Below are 23,866 nucleotides of genomic sequence, written 5' to 3'. Positions count from 1 at the left end.
TACTGATAGAGATGGCACCAATAGAGATGGTACTGATAGAGATGCACCAATAGAGATGGCAGCGATAGAGATGGCACTGATAGAGATGGTACTGATAGAGATGGCGCTGATAGAGATGGCACCGATAGAGATGGCGCTGATAGAGATGGTACTGATAGAGATGGTACTGATAGAGATGGCACCAATAGAGATGGTACTGATAGAGATGGCGCTGATAGAGATGGCACCAATAGAGATGACACCGATAGAGATGGTACTGATAGAGATGGTACTGATAGAGATGGCACCAATAGAGATGGCACCGATAGAGATGACACCGATAGAGATGGCACCGATAGAGATGGCACCAATAGAGATGGCACCGATAGAGATGGCACCAATAGAGATGGTACTCATAGAGATGGGGTACTGATAGAGATGGCGCCGATAGAGATGGTACTGATAGAGATGGCACCAATAGAGATGACACAGATAGAGATGGCACCGATAGAGATGGCACCAATAGATATGGCACCAATAGAGATGGCACCAATAGAGCTGGCACCAATAGAGATGGTACTGATAGAGATGGTACTGATAGAGATGGTACTGATAGAGATGGCACCGATAGAGATGGTACTGATAGAGATGGCGCTGATAGAGATGGTACTGATAGAGTTGGTGCTGATAGAGATGGCACCAATAGAGATGGTACTGATAGAGATGGCACCAATAGAGATGGTACTGATAGAGATGGCACTGATAGAGATGGTACTGATAGAGATGGTACTGATAGAGATGGCACCAATAGAGATGGTACTGATAGAGATGGTACTGATAGAGATGGCACTGATAGAGATGGCACCAATAGAGATGGTACTGATAGAGATGGCACCAATAGAGATGGTACTGATAGAGATGGCACTGATAGAGATGGTACTGATAGAGATGGTACTGATAGAGATGGCACCAATAGAGATGGTACTGATAGAGATGGTACTGATAGAGATGGCATTGATAGAGATGGTACTGATAGAGTTGGTACTGATAGAGATGGCACCAATAGAGATGGTACTGATAGAGATGGCACCAATAGAGATGGTACTGATAGAGATGGCACTGATAGAGATGGTACTGATAGAGATGGTACTGATAGAGATGGCACCAATAGAGATGGTACTGATAGAGATGGTACTGATAGAGATGGCACTGATAGAGATGGCACCAATAGAGATGGTACTGATAGAGATGGCACTGATAGAGATGGTACTGATAGAGATGGCACCAATAGAGATGGTACTGATAGAGATGGCACTGATAGAGATGGTACTGATAGAGATGGTACTGATAGAGATGGCACCAATAGAGATGGTACTGATAGAGATGGTACTGATAGAGATGGCACTGATAGAGATGGTACTGATAGAGTTGGTACTGATAGAGATGGCACCAATAGAGATGGTACTGATAGAGATGGCACCAATAGAGATGGTACTGATAGAGATGGCACTGATAGAGATGGTACTGATAGAGATGGTACTGATAGAGATGGCACCAATAGAGATGGTACTGATAGAGATGGTACTGATAGAGATGGCACTGATAGAGATGGCACCAATAGAGATGGTACTGATAGAGATGGCACTGATAGAGATGGCACTGATAGAGATGGCACCAATAGAGATGGCAGCGATAGACATGGCACCGATAGAGATGGTACTGATAGAGATGGCGCTGATAGAGATGGCACCAATAGAGATGGTACTGATAGAGATGGCACTGATAGAAATGGCACTGATAGAGATGGTACTGATAGAGATGGCGCTGATAGAGATGGCACCGATAGAGATGGTACTGATAGAGATGGCGCTGATAGAGATGGCACCAATAGAGATGGTACTGATAGAGATGGCGCTGATAGAGATGGTGCTGATAGAGATGGCACTGATAGAGATGGCACTGATAGAGATGGCACCAATAGAGATGGCAGCGATAGAGATGGCACCGATAGAGATGGTACTGATAGAGATGGTACTGATAGAGATGGTACTGATAGAGATGGTACTGATAGAGATGGCACTGATAGAGATGGCACTGATAGAGATGGCACCAATAGAGATGGCAGCGATAGAGATGGCACTGATAGAGATGGTACTGATAGAGATGGCGCTGATAGAGATGGCACCGATAGAGATGGCGCTGATAGAGATGGTACTGATAGAGATGGTACTGATAGAGATGGCACCAATAGAGATGGTACTGATAGAGATGGCGCTGATAGAGATGGCACCAATAGAGATGACACCGATAGAGATGGTACTGATAGAGATGGTACTGATAGAGATGGCACCAATAGAGATGGCACCGATAGAGATTACACCGATAGAGATGGCACCGATAGAGATGGCACCAATAGAGATGGCACCGATAGAGATGGCACCAATAGAGATGGTACTCATAGAGATGGGGTACTGATAGAGATGGCGCCGATAGAGATGGTACTGATAGAGATGGCACCGATAGAGATGACACCGATAGAGATGGCACCGATAGAGATGGCACCAATAGAGATGGCACCAATAGAGATGGCACCAATAGAGCTGGCACCAATAGAGATGGTACTGATAGAGATGGTACTGATAGAGATGGTACTGATAGAGATGGCACCGATAGAGATGGTACTGATAGAGATGGCGCTGATAGAGATGGTACTGATAGAGTTGGTACTGATAGAGATGGCACCAATAGAGATGGTACTGATAGAGATGGCACCAATAGAGATGGTACTGATAGAGATGGCACTGATAGAGATGGTACTGATAGAGATGGTACTGATAGAGATGGCACCGATAGAGATGGTACTGATAGAGATGGCGCTGATAGAGATGGTACTGATAGAGTTGGTGCTGATAGAGATGGCACCAATAGAGATGGTACTGATAGAGATGGCACCAATAGAGATGGTACTGATAGAGATGGCACTGATAGAGATGGTACTGATAGAGATGGTACTGATAGAGATGGCACCAATAGAGATGGTACTGATAGAGATGGTACTGATAGAGATGGCACTGATAGAGATGGCACCAATAGAGATGGTACTGATAGAGATGGCACCAATAGAGATGGTACTGATAGAGATGGCACTGATAGAGATGGTACTGATAGAGATGGTACTGATAGAGATGGCACCAATAGAGATGGTACTGATAGAGATGGTACTGATAGAGATGGCACTGATAGAGATGGTACTGATAGAGATGGTACTGATAGAGATGGCACCAATAGAGATGGTACTGATAGAGATGGTACTGATAGAGATGGCATTGATAGAGATGGTACTGATAGAGTTGGTACTGATAGAGATGGCACCAATAGAGATGGTACTGATAGAGATGGCACCAATAGAGATGGTACTGATAGAGATGGCACTGATAGAGATGGTACTGATAGAGATGGTACTGATAGAGATGGCACCAATAGAGATGGTACTGATAGAGATGGTACTGATAGAGATGGCACTGATAGAGATGGCACCAATAGAGATGGTACTGATAGAGATGGCACTGATAGAGATGGTACTGATAGAGATGGCACCAATAGAGATGGTACTGATAGAGATGGCACTGATAGAGATGGTACTGATAGAGATGGTACTGATAGAGATGGCACCAATAGAGATGGTACTGATAGAGATGGTACTGATAGAGATGGCACTGATAGAGATGGTACTGATAGAGTTGGTACTGATAGAGATGGCACCAATAGAGATGGTACTGATAGAGATGGCACCAATAGAGATGGTACTGATAGAGATGGCACTGATAGAGATGGTACTGATAGAGATGGTACTGATAGAGATGGCACCAATAGAGATGGTACTGATAGAGATGGTACTGATAGAGATGGCACTGATAGAGATGGCACCAATAGAGATGGTACTGATAGAGATGGCACTGATAGAGATGGCACTGATAGAGATGGCACCAATAGAGATGGCAGCGATAGACATGGCACCGATAGAGATGGTACTGATAGAGATGGCGCTGATAGAGATGGCACCAATAGAGATGGTACTGATAGAGATGGCACTGATAGAAATGGCACTGATAGAGATGGTACTGATAGAGATGGCGCTGATAGAGATGGCACCGATAGAGATGGTACTGATAGAGATGGCGCTGATAGAGATGGCACCAATAGAGATGGTACTGATAGAGATGGCGCTGATAGAGATGGTGCTGATAGAGATGGCACTGATAGAGATGGCACTGATAGAGATGGCACCAATAGAGATGGCAGCGATAGAGATGGCACCGATAGAGATGGTACTGATAGAGATGGTACTGATAGAGATGGTACTGATAGAGATGGTACTGATAGAGATGGCACTGATAGAGATGGCACTGATAGAGATGGCACCAATAGAGATGGCAGCGATAGAGATGGCACTGATAGAGATGGTACTGATAGAGATGGCGCTGATAGAGATGGCACCGATAGAGATGGCGCTGATAGAGATGGTACTGATAGAGATGGTACTGATAGAGATGGCACCAATAGAGATGGTACTGATAGAGATGGCGCTGATAGAGATGGCACCAATAGAGATGACACCGATAGAGATGGTACTGATAGAGATGGTACTGATAGAGATGGCACCAATAGAGATGGCACCGATAGAGATTACACCGATAGAGATGGCACCGATAGAGATGGCACCAATAGAGATGGCACCGATAGAGATGGCACCAATAGAGATGGTACTCATAGAGATGGGGTACTGATAGAGATGGCGCCGATAGAGATGGTACTGATAGAGATGGCACCGATAGAGATGACACCGATAGAGATGGCACCGATAGAGATGGCACCAATAGAGATGGCACCAATAGAGATGGCACCAATAGAGCTGGCACCAATAGAGATGGTACTGATAGAGATGGTACTGATAGAGATGGTACTGATAGAGATGGCACCGATAGAGATGGTACTGATAGAGATGGCGCTGATAGAGATGGTACTGATAGAGTTGGTACTGATAGAGATGGCACCAATAGAGATGGTACTGATAGAGATGGCACCAATAGAGATGGTACTGATAGAGATGGCACTGATAGAGATGGTACTGATAGAGATGGTACTGATAGAGATGGCACCAATAGAGATGGTACTGATAGAGATGGTACTGATAGAGATGGCACTGATAGAGATGGCACCAATAGAGATGGTACTGATAGAGATGGCACCAATAGAGATGGTACTGATAGAGATGGCACTGATAGAGATGGTACTGATAGAGATGGTACTGATAGAGATGGCACCAAGTCAGGGGATGGTCTGGTTAATATAGCACTGTACCAGGGGATGGTCTGGTTAATATAGCACTGTGCCAGGGGATGGTCTGGTTAATATAGCACTGTACCAGGGGATGGTCTGGTTAATATAGCACTGTGCCAGGGGATGGTCTGGTTAATATAGCACTGTACCAGGGGATGGTCTGGTTAATATAGCACTGTACCAGGGGATGGTCTGGTTAATATAGCACTGTACCAGGGGATGGTCTGGTTAATATAGCACTGTGCCAGGGGATGGTCTGGTTAATATAGCACTGTGTCAGGGGATGGTCTGGTTAATATAGCACTGTACCAGGGGATGGTCTGGTTAATATAGCACCATGCCAGGGGATGGTCTGGTTAATATAGCACCATGCCAGGGGATGGTCTGGTTAATATAGCACTGTGTCAGGGGATGGTCTGGTTAATATAGCACTGTACCAGGGGATGGTCTGGTTAATCTAGCACTGTGTCAGGGGATGGTCTGGTTAATATAGCACTGTGTCAGGGGATGGTCTGGTTAATATAACACTGTGTCAGGGGATGGTCTGGTTAATATAGCACTGTGCCAGGGGATGGTCTGGTTAATATAACACTGTGCCAGGGGATGGTCTGGTTAATATAGCACTGTACCAGGGGATGGTCTGGTTAATATAGCACTGTACCAGGGGATGGTCTGGTTAATATAGCACTGTGCCAGGGGATGGTCTGGTTAATATAGCACTGTACCAGGGGATGGTCTGGTTAATATAGCACTGTGCCAGGGGATGGTCTGGTTAATATAGCACTGTGCCAGGGGATGGTCTGGTTAATATAGCACTGTACCAGGGGATGGTCTGGTTAATATAACACTGTGCCAGGGGATGGTCTGGTTAATATAGCACTGTACCAGGGGATGGTCTGGTTAATATAGCACTGTACCAGGGGATGGTCTGGTTAATATAACACCATGCCAGGGGATGGTCTGGTTAATATAGCACTGTGCCAGGGGATGGTCTGGTTAATATAGCACTGTACCAGGGGATGGTCTGGTTAATATAGCACTGTGCCAGGGGATGGTCTGGTTAATATAGCACTGTGCCATGCCAGGGGATGGTCTGGTTAATATAGCACTGTGCCAGGGGATGGTCTGGTTAATATAGTACTGTGCCAGGGGATGGTCTGGTTAATATAGCACTGTACCAGGGGATGGTCTGGTTAATATAACACTGTGTCAGGGGATGGTCTGGTTAATATAGCACTGTACCAGGGGATGGTCTGGTTAATATAGCACTGTACCAGGGGATGGTCTGGTTAATATAGCACTGTGCCAGGGGATGGTCTGGTTAATATAGCACTGTACCAGGGGATGGTCTGGTTAATATAGCACTGTACCAGGGGATGGTCTGGTTAATATAGCACTGTACCAGGGGATGGTCTGGTTAATATAGCACTGTACCAGGGGATGGTCTGGTTAATATAACACTGTGCCATGCCAGGGGATGGTCTGGTTAATATAGCACTGTGCCAGGGGATGGTCTGGTTAATATAGCACTGTGTCAGGGGATGGTCTGGTTAATATAGCACTGTACCAGGGGATGGTCTGGTTAATATAGCACTGTACCAGGGGATGGTCTGGTTAATATAGCACTGTACCAGGGGATGGTCTGGTTAATATAGCACTGTACCAGGGGATGGTCTGGTTAATATAGCACTGTACCAGGGGATGGTCTGGTTAATATAGCACTGTACCAGGGGATGGTCTGGTTAATATAGCACTGTACCAGGGGATGGTCTGGTTAATATAACACTGTGCCAGGGGATGGTCTGGTTAATATAGCACTGTACCAGGGGATGGTCTAGTTAATATAACACTGTACCAGGGGATGGTCTGGTTAATATAGCACTGTGCCGGGGGATGGTCTGGTTAATATAGTACTGTACCAGGGGATGGTCTGGTTAATATAGCACTGTGCCAGGGGATGGTCTGGTTAATATAGCACTGTACCAGTGGATGGTCTGGTTAATATAGCACTGTACCAGGGGATGGTCTGGTTAATATAACACTGTACCAGTGGATGGTCTGGTTAATATAGCACTGTACCAGTGGATGGTCTGGTTAATATAGCACTGTACCAGTGGATGGTCTGGTTAATATAGCACTGTACCAGTGGATGGTCTGGTTAATATAGCACTGTACCAGTGGATGGTCTGGTTAATATAGCACTGTACCAGGGGATGGTCTGGTTAATATAGCACTGTACCAGGGGATGGTCTGGTTAATATATCACTGTGCCAGGGGATGGTCTGGTTAATATAGCACTGTGCCAGGGGATGGTCTGGTTAATATAGCACTGTGCCAGGGGATGGTCTGGTTAATATAGCACTGTGTCAGGGGATGGTCTGGTTAATATAGAACTGTGCCATGCCAGGGGATGGTCTGGTTAATATAGCACTGTGCCAGGGGATGGTCTGGTTAATATAGCACTGTACCAGGGATGGTCTGGTTAATATAGCACTGTACCAGTGGATGGTCTGGTTAATATAGCACTGTGCCAGGGGATAGTCTGGTTAATATAGCACTGTGTCAGGGGATGGTCTGGTTAATATAGAACTGTGCCATGCCAGGGGATGGTCTGGTTAATATAGCACTGTGCCATGCCAGGGGATGGTCTGGTTAATATAGCACTGTACCAGGGGATGGTCTGGTTAATATAGCACTGTGCCATGCCAGGGGATGGTCTGGTTAATATAGCACTGTACCAGGGGATGGTCTGGTTAATATAGCACTGTACCAGGGGATGGTCTGGTTAATATATCACTGTGCCATGCCAGGGGATGGTCTGGTTAATATAGCACTGTACCAGGGGATGGTCTGGTTAATATAGCACTGTGCCATGCCAGGGGATGGTCTGGTTAATATAGCACTGTGCCATGCCAGGGGATGGTCTGGTTAATATAGCACTGTACCAGTGGATGGTCTGGTTAATATAGCACTGTACCAGGGGATGGTCTGGTTAATATAGCACTGTGCCAGGGGATGGTCTGGTTAATATATCACTGTACCAGGAGATGGTCTGGTTAATATAGCACTGTGCCAGGGGATGGTCTGGTTAATATAGCACTGTGCCAGGGGATGGTCTGGTTAATATAGCACTGTACCAGGGGATGGTCTGGTTAATATAGCACTGTGCCAGGGGATGGTCTGGTTAATATAGCACTGTACCAGGGGATGGTCTGGTTAATATAGCACTGTACCAGGGGATGGTCTGGTTAATATAGCACTGTGCCAGGGGATGGTCTGGTTAATATAGCACTGTGCCAGGGGATGGTCTGGTTAATATAGCACTGTACCAGGGGATGGTCTGGTTAATATAGCACTGTACCAGGGGATGGTCTGGTTAATATAACACTGTGCCAGGGGATGGTCTGGTTAATATAGTACTGTACCAGTGGATGGTCTGGTTAATATATCACTGTGCCAGGGGATGGTCTGGTTAATATAGCACTGTACCAGGGGATGGTCTGGTTAATATAACACTGTACCAGGGGATGGTCTGGTTAATATAGCACTGTGCCAGGGGATGGTCTGGTTAATATAGCACTGTACCAGGGGATGGTCTGGTTAATATAGCACTGTGTCAGGGGATGGTCTGGTTAATATAGCACTGTGTCAGGGGATGGTCTGGTTAATATAGAACTGTGCCATGCCAGGGGATGGTCTGGTTAATATAGCACTGTGCCATGCCAGGGGATGGTCTGGTTAATATAGCACTGTACCAGGGGATGGTCTGGTTAATATAGCACTGTACCAGGGGATGGTCTGGTTAATATAGCACTGTACCAGGGGATGGTTAATATAGCACTGTACCAGGGGATGGTCTGGTTAATATAACACTGTGCCAGGGGATGGTCTGGTTAATATAGCACTGTACCAGGGGATGGTCTGGTTAATATAGCACTGTACCAGGGGATGGTCTGGTTAATATAACACTGTGCCAGGGGATGGTCTGGTTAATATAACACTGTGCCAGGGGATGGTCTGGTTAATATAGCACTGTGCCAGGGGATGGTCTGGTTAATATAACACTGTACCAGGGGATGGTCTGGTTAATATAGCACTGTACCAGGGGATGGTCTGGTTAATATAGCACTGTACCAGGGGATGGTCTGGTTAATATAGCACTGTACCAGGGGATGGTCTGGTTAATATAGCACTGTACCAGGGGATGGTCTGGTTAATATAACACTGTACCAGGGGATGGTCTGGTTAATATAGCACTGTGCCAGGGGATGGTGTGGTTAATATAGCACTGTACCAGGGGATGGTTAATATAGCACTGTGCCATGCCAGGGGATGGTCTGGTTAATATAGCACTGTACCAGGGGATGGTCTGGTTAATATAGCACTGTACCAGGGGATGGTCTGGTTAATATAGCTCCATACCAGGGGATGGTCTGGTTAATATAGCACTGTACCAGGGGATGGTCTGGTTAATATAGCACTGTACCAGGGGATGGTCTGGTTAATATAGCACTGTACCAGGGGATGGTCTGTGTTAATATAGCACTGTACCAGGGGATGGTCTGGTTAATATAGCACTGTACCAGGGGATGGTCTGTGTTAATATAGCACTGTACAAGGGGATGGTCTGGTTAATATAGTACTGTACCAGGGGATGGTCTGGTTAATATAGCACTGTACAAGGGGATGGTCTGGTTAATATAGTACTGTACCAGGGGATGGTCTGGTTAATATAGCACTGTACCAGGGGATGGTCTGTGTTAATATAGCACTGTACCAGGGGATGGTCTGGTTAATATAGCACTGTACCAGGGGATGGTCTGGTTAATATAGCACCATGCCAGGGGATGGTCTGGTTAATATAACACTGTACCAGGGGATGGTCTGGTTAATATAGCACTGTGTCCTGCCAAGGGATGGTCTGGTTAATATAGTACTGTACCAGGGGATGGTCTGGTTAATATAGCACTGTACCAGGGGATGGTCTGGTTAATATAGCACTGTACCAGGGGATGGTCTGGTTAATATAGCACTGTACCAGGGGATGGTCTGGTTAATATAGCACTGTACCAGGGGATGGTCTGGTTAATATAGCACTGTACCAGGGGATGGTCTGGTTAATATAGCACTGTACCAGGGGATGGTCTGGTTAATATAGCACCATGCCAGGGGATGGTCTGGTTAATATAACACTGTGCCAGGGGATGGTCTGGTTAATATAGCACTGTGCCAGGGGATGGTCTGGTTAATATAGCACTGTACCAGTGGAAGGTCTGGTTAATATAGCACTGTGCCATGCCAGGGGATGGTCTGGTTAATATAGCACTGTACCAGGGGATGGTCTGGTTAATATAGCACTGTGCCAGGGGATGGTCTGGTTAATATAGCTCTGTGCCAGGGGATGGTCTGGTTAATATAGCACTGTGCCAGGGGATGGTCTGGTTAATATAGCTCTGTGCCAGGGGATGGTCTGGTTAATATAGCACTGTGCCAGGGGATGGTCTGGTTAATATAGCACTGTGTCATGGGATGGTCTGGTTAATATAGCACTGTACCAGGGGATGGTCTGGTTAATATAGCACTGTACCAGGGGATGGTCTGGTTGATATAGTACTGTACCAGGGGATGGTCTGGTTAATATAGCACTGTACCAGGGGATGGTCTGGTTAATATAGTACTGTACCAGGGGATGGTCTAGTTAATATAGCACTGAGCCAGGGGATGGTCTGGTTAATATAGCACTGTGCCAGGGGATGGTCTGGTTAATATAGCACTGTGCCAGGGGATGGTCTGGTTAATATAGTACTGTACCAGGGGATGGTCTGGTTAATATAGCACTGTACCAGGGGATGGTCTGGTTAATATAGTACTGTACCAGGGGATGGTCTAGTTAATATAGCACTGAGCCAGGGGATGGTCTGGTTAATATAGCACTGTGCCAGGGGATGGTCTGGTTAATATAGCACTGTGCCAGGGGATGATCTGGTTAATATAGCACTGTGCCAGGGGATGGTCTGGTTAATATAGCACTGTACCAGGGGATGGTCTGGTTAATATAGCACCATGCCAGGGGATGGTCTGGTTAATATAGCACTGTGCCAGGGGATGGTCTGGTTAATATAGCACTGTACCAGGGGATGGTCTGGTTAATATAGCACTGTGCCAGGGGATGGTCTGGTTAATATAGCACTGTGCCAGGGGATGGTCTGGTTAATATAGCACTGTACCAGGGGTCTGGTTAATATAACACTGTACCAGGGGATGTTTGTGTTAATATAGCACTGTGCCAGGGGATGGTCTGGTTAATATAGCACTGTACCAGGGGTCTGGTTAATATAGCACTGTACCAGGGGGTGGTCTGGTTAATATAGCACTGTACCAGGGGATGGTCTGGTTAATATAGCACTGTACCAGGGGATGGTCTGGTTAATATAGTACTGTACCAGGGGTCTGTGTGGAAGAGTAAGTTGCTTACCAACGGGAGCAGTCAGTAAAACGTGTCTCTTGATTGTCCACAAGGAGCTTATTTTTGTACTTTCTCCTTGTCATTTCATAAGGGGTATTTTAATGACCTCTGCACAGAGGGAGGGGGCATCAAAGGCCTCTGCATTTGGGTGGGGGGGGGCTGTGTGACTCTCCTGCCATTGCTGGGCTCAAGGGCTTTGACACCTCTCATTTCCCAAACTAGGCTCGTAATTTAACAATTTAATTCTGTCTGTCTGTCTGTCTGTCTGTCTGTATGTCTCTCTCTCTCTCTCTCTCTCTCTCTCTCTCTCTCTCTCTCTCTGTCTCTCTCTCTCTCTCTCTCTCTCTCTCTCTCTCTCTCTCTCTCTCTCTCTCTCTCTCTCTCCCCCTCCCCCTCTCACCCTCTCTCTCTGTCTATCTCTCTCTTTGTGTAGAAACGCGTGTGCAGATCCAGGAGTCTGTTCGAGGCAAAGATGTCTTCATCATCCAGACAGTGTCTAAGTACGAACACAGACCCACACTGCTGGCTATAACAGAGCCCTCGAACCTCTCTATCAAACACTCTATCACACAGACCCTTACTACTGGATATAACAGAGCACTCAAACCTCTCTATCAAACACTCTATCACACAGACCCACACTACTGGATATAACAGAGCCATCGAACGTCTCTACCAAACACTCTATCACACAGACCCAGACTACTGGATACAACAGAGCCCTCAAACCTCTCTATCAAAACACACCCACACTACTGGCTATAACAGAGCACTCAAACCTCTCTATCAAACACACTACTGGTTATAACTGAGCCCTCTCTATCAAACCTTCCATCAAACACACTACTGGTTATAACTGAGCCCTCTATCAAACCTCTCTATCAAACACACTACTGGTTATAACTGAGCCCTCTCTATCAAACCTCTCTATCAAACACACTACTGGCTATAACTGAGCCCTCTCTATCAAACCTCTCTATCAAACACACTACTGGCTATAACTGAGCCCTCTCTATCAAACCTCTCTATCAAACACACTACTGGCTATAACTGAGCCCTCTCTATCAAACCTCTCTATCAAACACACTACTGGCTATAACTGAGCCCTCTCTATCAAACCTCTCTATCAAACACACTACTGGCTATAACTGAGCCCTCTCTATCAAACCTCTCTATCAAACACACTACTGGTTATAACTGAGCCCTCTCTATCAAACCTCTCTATCAAACACACTACTGGCTATAACTGAGCCCTCTCTATCAAACCTCTCTATCAAACACACTACTGGCTATAACTGAGCCCTCTCTATCAAACCTCTCTATCAAACACACTACTGGCTATAACTGAGCCCTCTCTATCAAACCTCTCTATCAAACACACTACTGGCTATAACTGAGCCCTCTCTATCAAACCTCTCTATCAAACACACTACTGGCTATAACTGAGCCCTCTCTATCAAACCTCTCTATCAAACACACTACTGGCTATAACTGAGCCCTCTCTATCAAACCTCTCTATCAAACACACTACTGGCTATAACTGAGCCCTCTCTATCAAACCTCTCTATCAAACACACTACTGGCTATAACTGAGCCCTCTCTATCAAACCTCTCTATCAAACACACTACTGGCTATAACTGAGCCCTCTCTATCAAACCTCTCTATCAAACACACTACTGGCTATAACTGAGCCCTCTCTATCAAACCTCTCTATCAAACACACTACTGGCTATAACTGAGCCCTCTCTATCAAACCTCTCTATCAAACACACTACTGGCTATAACTGAGCCCTCTCTATCAAACCTCTCTATCAAACACACTACTAGCTATAACTGAGCCCTCTCTATCAAACCTCTCTATCAAACACACTACTGGCTATAACTGAGCCCTCTCTATCAAACCTCTCTATCAAACACACTACTGGCTATAACTGAGCCCTCTCTATCAAACCTCTCTATCAAACACACTACTGGCTATAACTGAGCCCTCTCTATCAAACCTCTCTATCAAACACACTACTGGCTATAACTGAGCCCTCTCTATCAAACCTCTCTATCAAACACACTACTGGCTATAACTGAGCCCTCTCTATCAAACCTCTCTATCAAACACACTACTGGCTATAACTGAGCCCTCTCTATCAAACCTCTCTATCAAACACACTACTGGCTATAACTGAGCCCTCTCTATCAAACCTCTCTATCAAACACACTACTGGCTATAACTGAGCCCTCTCTATCAAACCTCTCTATCAAACACACTACTGGCTATAACTGAGCCCTCTCTATCAAACCTCTCTATCAAACACACTACTGGCTATAACTGAGCCCTCTCTATCAAACCTCTCTATCAAACACACTACTGGCTATGACTGAGCCCTCTCTATCAAACCTCTCTATCAAACACACTACTGGCTATAACTGAGCCCTCTCTATCAAACCTCTCTATCAAACACACTACTGGCTATAACTGAGCCCTCTCTATCAAACCTCTCTATCAAACATCCCTCTCCAGGGATGTGATCACTACCATCATGGTGTATCTCTCTCTCTCTCTCTCTCTCTCTCTCTCTCTGTCTCCAGGGATGTGATCACTACCATCATGGTGTATATCTCTCTCTCTCTCTCTCTCTCTCTGTCTCCAGGGATGTGATCACTACCATCATGGTGTATCTCTCTCTCTCTCTCTCTCTCTCTCTCTCTCTGTCTCCAGGGATGTGATCACTACCATCATGGTGTATATCTCTCTCTGTCTCCAGGGATGTGATCACTACCATCATGGTGTATATATCTCTATCTCTCTCTCTCTATGTCTCCAGGGATGTGATCACTACCATCATGGTGTATCTCTCTCTCTCTCTGTCTCCAGGGATGTGATCACTACCATCATGGTGTATCTCTCTCTCTCTCTCTGTCTTCAGGGATGTGATCACTACCATCATGGTGTATCTCTCTCTCTCTCTCTCTCTCTCTGTCTCCAGGGATGTGATCACTACCATCATGGTGTATATATCTCTCTCTCTCTGTCTCCAGGGATGTGATCACTACCATCATGGTGTATCTATCTCTCTCTCTCTCTCTCTCTCTCTCTCTCTGTCTCCAGGGATGTGATCACTACCATCATGGTGTATCTCTCTCTCTCTCTCTCTCTGTCTCCAGGGATGTGATCACTACCATCATGGTGTATATCTCTCTCTCTCTGTCTCCAGGGATGTGATCACTACCATCATGGTGTATCTCTCTCTCTCTCTCTCTCTCTCTCTCTCTCTCTGTCTCCAGGGATGTGATCACTACCATCATGGTGTATATCTCTCTCTGTCTCCAGGGATGTGATCACTACCATCATGGTGTATATCTCTCTCTGTCTCCAGGGATGTGATCACTACCATCGTGGTGTCTCTCTCTCTCTCTCTCTCCAGAGATGTGAACACTACCATCATGGTGTCTATCTCTCTCTCTCTGTCTCCAGGGATGTGATCACTACCATCATGGTGTATTTCTCTCTCTGTCTCCAGGGATGTGATCACTACCATCATGGTGTATCTCTCTCTCTCTCTCTGTCTCCAGGGATGTGATCACTACCATCATGGTGTATATCTCTCTCTGTCTCCAGGGATGTGATCACTACCATCATGGTGTATATCTCTCTCTGTCTCCAGGGATGTGATCACTACCATCATGGTGTATATCTCTCTCTGTCTCCAGGGATGTGATCACTACCATCATGGTGTATATCTCTCTCTGTCTCCAGGGATGTGATCACTACCATCATGGTGTATATCTCTCTCTGTCTCCAGGGATGTGATCACTACCATCATGGTGTATATCTCTCTCTGCCTCCAGGGATGTGATCACTACCATCATGGTGTATATCTCTCTCTGTCTCCAGGGATGTGAACACTACCATCATGGTGTCTCTCTCTCTGTCTCCAGGGATGTGATCACTACCATCATGGTGTATCTCTCTCTCTCTCTGTCTCCAGGGATGTGATCACTACCATCATGGTGTATATCTCTCTCTGTCTCCAGGGATGTGATCACTACCATCATGGTGTATATCTCTGTCTGTCTCCAGGGATGTGATCACTACCATCATGGTGTATCTCTCTCTCTCTCTCTGTCTCCAGGGATGTGAACACTACCATCATGGTGTATATCTCTCTCTCTCTCTGTCTCCAGGGATGTGATCACTACCATCATGGTGTATCTCTCTCTCTCTCTCTGTCTCCAGGGAGGTGATCACTACCATCATGGTGTATATCTCTCTCTGTCTCCAGGGATGTGATCACTACCATCATGGTGTATCTCTCTCTCTCTCTCTCTCTCTCTCTCTCTCTGCCTCCAGGGATGTGAACACTACCATCATGGTGTATATCTCTCTCTGTCTCCAGGGATGTGAACACTACCATCATGGTGTATATCTCTCTCTGTCTCCAGGGATGTGATCACTACCATCATGGTGTATCTCTCTCTCTCTCTCTCTCTCTCTCTCTGTCTCCAGGGATGTGATCACTACCATCATGGTGTATATCTCTCTCTGTCTCCAGGGATGTGATCACTACCATCATGGTGTATATCTCTCTCTGTCTCCAGGGATGTGATCACTACCATCATGGTGTATCTCTCTCTCTCTCTCTGTCTCCGGGGATGTGATCACTACCATCATGGTGTATATCTCTCTCTGTCTCCAGGGATGTGATCACTACCATCATGGTGTATCTCTCTCTCTCTCTGTCTCCAGGGATGTGAACACTACCATCATGGAGTTGTTGATCATGGTGTATGCGTGCAGGACTTCCTGTGCCAGGAGTATCACCGGGGTGGTCCCCTACTTCCCTTACAGTAAACAGTGTAAGATGAGGAAGAGAGGGTCTATCGTCTCCAAGCTGCTGGCCTCCATGATGTGTAAAGCAGGTGAGGACACACACCTCGGAGAGACACACACCGCAGACACACAGAGACACACACTCCGCAGATACACAGAGACACACAGAGACACAAACATCACAGATACACACAGAGACACAGAAAGACACAGAGACACAGAGAAAGACACATAGACACACAGAAAGACACAGAGATACACAGAAAGACACAGAGACATAAAGTCTGGTCCTCATACTGAACATAGTGCTCTCTCCTTGTTCTGAATGTGTCCGTCTGTCTGTCTGTCTCTCCGTCTTTCTGTCTGTCCTTCTCTCTGTCCGTCTTTGTGTCTGTCTGTCTGTCGTCCGTCTTTCTGTCTGTCCTTCTCTCTGTCCGTCTTTGTGTCTGTCTGTCTGTCGTCCGTCTTTCTGTCCGTCTGTCTGTCTGTGTGTGTGTAGGTCTGACCGTCTCTCTCTCTCTCTCTCTCTCTGTCTGTCTGTGTGTGTGTAGGTCTGACCGTCTCTCTCTCTCTCTCTGTCTGTCTGTGTGTAGGTCTGACCGTCTCTCTCTCTCTCTGTCTGTCTGTGTGTGTGTAGGTCTGACCGTCTCTCTCTCTCTCTCTGTCTGTCTGTGTGTAGGTCTGACCGTCTCTCTCTCTCTCTCTCTCTCTCTCTCTGTCTGTCTGTGTGTGTGTAGGTCTGACCGTCTCTCTCTCTGTCTGTCTGTCTGTGTGTAGGTCTGACCGTCTCTCTCTCTCTCTCTGTCTGTCTGTGTGTGTGTAGGTCTGACCGTCTCTCTCTCTCTCTCTCTGTCTGTCTGTCTGTGTGTAGGTCTGACCGTCTCTCTCTCTCTCTGTCTGTCTGTGTGTGTGTAGGTCTGACCGTCTCTCTCTCTCTCTCTGTCTGTCTGTCTGTGTGTAGGTCTGACCCGTCTCTCTCTCTGTCTGTCTGTGTGTGTGTAGGTCTGACCGTCTCTCTCTCTCTCTCTCTCTCTCTGTCTGTCTGTGTGTGTGTAGGTCTGACCCATCTCTCGCTCTCTCTGTCTGTCTGTGTGTGTGTAGGTCTGACCCATCTCATCACTATGGATCTTCATCAGAAGGAGATTCAGGGCTTCTTCAACATCCCAGTAGACAACCTGAGAGCCTCTCCCTTCCTACTGCAGTACATACAGGAGGAGGTAGGACTACACTACCCACAACCCCCTCCTACTGCAGTACATACAGGAGGAGGTAGGACTACACTACCCACAACCACCCCTACTGCAGTACATACAGGAGGAGGTAGGACTACACTACCCACAACCCCCTCCTACTACAGTACATACAGGAGGAGGTAGGACTACACTACCCACAACCCCCTCCTACTGCAGTACATACAGGAGGAGGTAGGACTACACTACCCACAACCCCCTCCTACTGCAGTACATACAGGAGAAGGTAGGACTACAATACCCACAACCCCCTCCTACTACAGTACATACAGGAGAAGGTAGGACTACACTACCCACAACCCCCTCCTACTGCAGTACATACAGGAGAAGGTAGGACTACACTACCCACAACCCCCCCTAATGCAGTACATACAGGAGGTAGGACTACACTACCCACAACCCCCAGTACATATAGGAGGAGGCAAGACTACACTGCCCACAACCCCCCAGTGCATCCGGGAGGAGGTAGGACTACACTGCCCACAACCCCCCAGTACATACAGGAGGAGGTATTACTACACTACCCACAACCCCCCAGTACATACAGGAGAAGATAAACCACACTACCCCCAACCCCTTATGAATACTGGAGGAGGTTAACTACTTTACCCACCCATGACTACAGGAGGATATCAACTACTTTACCCATAACCCCCAGTACATACAGAAAGCTGTCAACTATATTACCCACAGCCCCCCAGTACATACAGGAGGAGGTAAAACGACACTACCCACAACCCCCCAGTACATGCAGGAGGAGGTAGGACTACATTATCCACAACCCCCCAGTACATACAGGAGGAGGTAGGACTACATTATCCACAACCCCCCAGTACATACCAGAGGAGGTAAAACGACACATTCCCCAACCCCCAGTACATGCAGGAGGATGTAGGATTACATTATCCACAACCCCCCAGTACATACCAGAGGAGGTAAAACGACACATTCCCCAACCCCCAGTACATGCAGGAGGAGGTAGGACTACATTATCCACAACCCCCCAGTACATACAGGAGGAGGTAGGACTACATTATCCACAACCCCCCAGTACATACCAGAGGAGGTAAAACAACACATTCCCCAACCCCCAGTACATACAGGAGGAGGTAGGACTACATTATCCACAACCCCCCAGTACATACCAGAGGAGGTAAAACGACACATTCCCCAACCCCCAGTACATACAGGAGGAGGTAGGACTACACTACCCACAACCCCCCAGTACATACCAGAGGAGGTAAAATGACACATTCCCCAACCCCCAGTACATGCAGGAGGAGGTAGGACTACATTATCCACAACCCCCCAGTACATGCAGGAGGAGGTAGGACTACATTATCCACAACCCCCCAGTACATGCAGGGGGAGGTAGGACTACACTACCCACAACCCCCTCAAGCTGCAGTACATACAGGAGGAGGTAGGACTACACCACCCACAAGCCCCTCCTACTGCAGTATTTACAGTAATAGGAGATGTCGTTTTCTTCTACAGATTCCTGACTATAGAAACGCAGTGATAGTGGCCAAATCTCCAGCCTCAGCCAAAAGGTACGCTACTGTCTGTGTTGAAGAGTTGACTGTAGCTGTTACTGTCTGTAGTGTATAGTTGACTGTAGCTGTTACTGTCTGTGTTGAAGAGTTGACTGTAGCTGTTCCTGTCTGTATTGTAGAGTTGACTGTAGCTGTTACTGTCTGTATTGTAGAGTTGACTGTAGCTGTTACTGTCTGTAGTGTATAGTTGACAGAATGTAGTTATTACAGTGAAATAATACCAGGCTATTGTTTAAGGAAAGTGCACAGTTTTGAAAGTTACATTTGGGCAGTCTTGATACAACAATTTGAACTGAAATGCAATGGTTCATTGGATTAGTCTAACACTTTGCACACACACTGCTGCCATCTAGTGTCCAAAATCTAAATTGCAGCTGGGCTGGAATAATACATTATGGCCTTTCTCTTGTGTTTCAAAGATGATGAAACAAAACAGATATAAAAGAACGGTTGTTTCTGTCTTTGTATTATCTTGTACCAGATCTAATGTGTTATATTCTCCTACATTCATTACACATGTCCACAAACTACAAAGTGTTTCCTTTCAAATGGTACCAAGAATATGCACATCATCCTACTCTTTAACTGCTACTGTCTCTATTCTGTAGCTGGTTCCTCTTTAACTACAGTCTGGGTTAGGGTGGTTCCTCTTTAACTACAGTCTGGGTTAGGGTGGTTCCTCTTTAACTACAGTCTGGGTTAGGGTGGTTCCTCTTTAACTACAGTCTGGGTTAGGGTGGTTCCTCTTTAACTACAGTCTGGGTTAGGGTGGTTCCTCTTTAACTACAGTCTGGGTTAGGGTGGTTCCCCTTTAACTACAGTCTGGGTTAGGGTGGTTCCTCTTTAACTACAGTCTGGGTTAGGGTGGTTCCTCTTTAACTACAGTCTGGGTTAGGGTGGTTCCTCTTTAACTACAGTCTGGGTTAGGGTGGTTCCTCTTTAACTACAGTCTGGGTTAGGGTGGTTCCTCTTTAACTACAGTCTGGGTTAGGGTGGTTCCTCTTTAACTACAGTCTGGGTTAGGGTGGTTCCTCTTTAACTACAGTCTGGGTTAGGGTGGTTCCTCTTTAACTACAGTCTGGGTTAGGGTGGTGCTGTTAGGCTGCTACTGTCTCTACTCTGTAGCTGGTTCCTCTTTAACTACAGTCTGGGTTAGGGTGGGTCCTCTTTAACTACAGTCTGGGTTAGGGTGGTGCTGTTAGGCTGCTACTGTCTCTACTCTGTAGCTGGTTCCTCTTTAACTACAGTCTGGGTTAGGGTGGTTCCTCTTTAACTACAGTCTGGGTTAGGGTGGTTCCTCTTTAACTACAGTCTGGGTTAGGGTGGGTCCTCTTTAACTACAGTCTGGGTTAGGGTGGGTCCTCTTTAACTACAGTCTGGGTTAGGGTGGTGCTGTCAGGCTGCTACTGTCTCTACTCTGTAGCTGGTTCCTCTTTAACTACAGTCTGGGTTAGGGTGGTTCCTCTTTAACTACAGTCTGGGTTAGGGTGGGTCCTCTTTAACTACAGTCTGGGTTAGGGTGGTTCCTCTTTAACTACAGTCTGGGTTAGGGTGGTGCTGTCAGGCTGCTACTGTCTCTACTCTGTAGCTGGTTCCTCTTTAACTACTGTCTGGGTTAGGGTGGTTCCTATTCAACTACGGTCTGGATTAGGGTGGCTCCTCTTTAACTACAGTCTGGGTTAGGGTGGTTCCTCTTTAACTACAGTCTGGGTTAGGGTGGTACCTCTTTAACTACAGTCTGGGTTAGGGTGGTTCCTCTTTAACTACAGTCTGGGTTAGGGTGGTTCCTCTTTAACTACAGTCTGGGTTAGGGTGGTACCTCTTTAACTACAGTCTGGGTTAGGGTGGTTCCTCTTTAACTACAGTCTGGGTTAGGGTGGGTCCTCTTTAACTACAGTCTGGGTTAGGGTGGTGCTGTTAGGCTGCTACTGTCTCTACTCTGTAGCTGGTTCCTCTTTAACTACTGTCTGGGTTAGGGTGGTTCCTATGCAACTACGGTCTGGGTTAGGGTGGTTCCTCTTTAACTACAGTCTGGGTTAGGGTGGTTCCTCTTTAACTACAGTCTGGGTTAGGGTGGTTCCTCTTTAACTACAGTCAGGGTTAGGGTGGTGCTGTCAGGCTGCTACTGTCTCTATTCTGTAGCTGGTGCCTCTTTAACTACAGTCTGGGTTAGGGTGGTTCCTCTTTATCTACAGTCTGGGTTAGGGTGGTGCTGTTAGGCTGCTACTGTCTCTACTCTGTAGCTGGTTCCTCTTTATCTACAGTCTGGGTTAGGGTGGTTCCTCTTTATCTACAGTCTGGGTTAGGGTGGTTCCTCTTTAACTACAGTCTGGGTTAGGGTGGTTTCTCTTTAACTACAGTCTGGGTTAGGGTGGTGCTGTTAGGCTGCTACTGTCTCTACTCTGTAGCTGGTTCCTCTTTAACTACAGTCTGGGTTAGGGTGGTTCTTCTTTAACTACAGTCTGGGTTAGGGTGGTGCTGTTAGGCTGCTACTGTCTCTACTCTGTAGCTGGTTCCTCTTTAACTACAGTCTGGGTTAGGGTGGTTCCTCTTTAACTACAGTCTGGGTTAGGGTGGTGCTGTCAGGCTGCTACTGTCTCTACTCTGTAGCTGGTTCCTCTTTAACTACAGTCTGGGTTAGGGTGGTTCCTCTTTAACTACAGTCTGGGTTAGGGTGGTTCTTCTTTAACTACAGTCTGGGTTAGGGTGGTGCTGTTAGGCTGCTACTGTCTCTACTCTGTAGCTGGTTCCTCTTTAACTACAGTCTGGGTTAGGGTGGTGCTGTTAGGCTGCTACTGTCTCTACTCTGTAGCTGGTTCCTCTTTAACTACAGTCTGGGTTAGGGTGGGTCCTCTTTAACTACAGTCTGGGTTAGGGTGTTTCCTCTTTCACTACAGTCTGGGTTAGGGTGGTTCCTCTTTAACTACAGTCTGGGTTAGGGTGGTGCTGTTAGGCTGCTACTGTCTCTACTCTGTAGCTGGTTCCTCTTTCACTACAGTCTGGGTTAGGGTGGCTCCTCTTTAACTACAGTCTGGGTTAGGGTGGTTCCTCTTTAACTACAGTCTGGGTTAGGGAGGTTCCTCTTTAACTACAGTCTGGGTTAGGGTGGTTCCTCTTTAACTACAGTCTGGGTTAGGGTGGTTCCTCTTTAACTACAGTCTGGGTTAGGGAGGTTCCTCTTTAACTACAGTCTGGGTTAGGGTGGTTCCTCTTTAACTACAGTCTGGGTTAGGGTGGGTCCTCTTTAACTACAGTCTGGATTAGGGTGGCTCCTCTTTAACTACAGTCTGGGTTAGGGTGGTTCCTCTTTAACTACAGTCTGGGTTAGGGTGGTACCTCTTTAACTACAGTCTGGGTTAGGGTGGTTCCTCTTTCACTACAGTCTGGGTTAGGGTGGTTCCTCTTTATCTACAGTCTGGGTTAGGGTGGTTCCTCTTTAACTACAGTCTGGGTTAGGGTGGCTCCTCTTTAACTACAGTCTGGGTTAGGGTGGTTCCTCTTTAACTACAGTCTGGGTTAGGGTGGTTTCTCTTTAACTACAGTCTGGGTTAGGGTGGTTCCTCTTTAACTACAGTCTGGGTTAGGGTGGTTCCTCTTTAACTACAGTCTGGGTTAGGGTGGTGCCTCTTTAACTGTGTGTGTGTGTGTGTGTGTGTGTGTGTGTGTGTGTGTGTGTGTGTGTGTGTGTGTGTGTGTGTGTGTGTGTGTGTGTGTGTGTGTGTGTGTGTGTGTGTGTGTGTGTGTGTGTGTGTGTGTGTGTGTGTTTAGGGCCCAGTCGTTTGCAGAGCGGTTGCGTCTGGGTATTGCAGTGATCCATGGAGAGGCCCAGGATGCAGAGTCAGACCTGGTGGATGGAAGACACTCCCCTCCTACTGTCAAGATACCACGTAACACACACTCACACACTCCCCTCCTACTGTCAAGATACCACGTAACACACACACACACACTCACACACTCCCCTCCTACTGTCAAAATACCACGTAACACACACACACACACACACACACACACACACACACTCCCCTCCTACTGCCAAGATACCACGTAACACACACACACTCCCCTCCTACTGTCAAGATACCACGTGTGTGTATTGTATGTGTGTATTGTGTGTGTGTATTGTTTGTGTATAGTGTGTATTGTGTGTGTATAGTGTGTATAGTGTTTATTGTGTGTATAGTGTTTATTGTGTGTATTGTGTGTGTATAGTGTGTATTGTGTGTGTATAGTGTGTATTGTGTGTGTATTGTGTGTGTATTGTATGTGTGTATTGTCTGTGTATAGTGTGTATTGTGTGTGTATAGTGTGTATAGTGTTTATTGTGTGTATTGTGTGTGTCTAGTGTGTATTGTGTGTGTATAGTGTGTATTGTGTGTGTATTGTGTGTATAGTGTGTATTGTGTGTGTATAGTGTGTATTGTGTGTGTATAGTGTGTATAGTGTGTA

General features: G+C 46.5%; 1 protein-coding gene across 1 annotated transcript in view; it reads left to right on the top strand.

Annotated features, from left to right (window-relative positions):
• prpsap2 (phosphoribosyl pyrophosphate synthetase-associated protein 2) overlaps window positions 1-23,866 on the top strand; it is a 44,639-nt gene that overhangs the window by 17,347 nt on the left and 3,426 nt on the right. The window contains exons 4-8 of the mRNA XM_090194509.1: window positions 12,219-12,285; window positions 16,528-16,700; window positions 17,713-17,828; window positions 19,359-19,414; window positions 23,186-23,304. Of these exons, the coding sequence (XP_090050635.1) occupies window positions 12,219-12,285; window positions 16,528-16,700; window positions 17,713-17,828; window positions 19,359-19,414; window positions 23,186-23,304 (531 nt within the window). The remainder of the gene's footprint in view (window positions 1-12,218; window positions 12,286-16,527; window positions 16,701-17,712; window positions 17,829-19,358; window positions 19,415-23,185; window positions 23,305-23,866) is intronic.

The sequence above is a fragment of the Oncorhynchus mykiss genome, chromosome 13 (genome assembly GCF_057628025.1).
Source record: "Oncorhynchus mykiss isolate SJ-2025 chromosome 13, ASM5762802v1, whole genome shotgun sequence".
In the NCBI taxonomy this organism is placed as follows: domain Eukaryota; kingdom Metazoa; phylum Chordata; class Actinopteri; order Salmoniformes; family Salmonidae; genus Oncorhynchus; species Oncorhynchus mykiss.
Note: the sequence above shows the minus strand (reverse complement) of the source record. Positions and strands in the feature narration are given on the sequence as shown.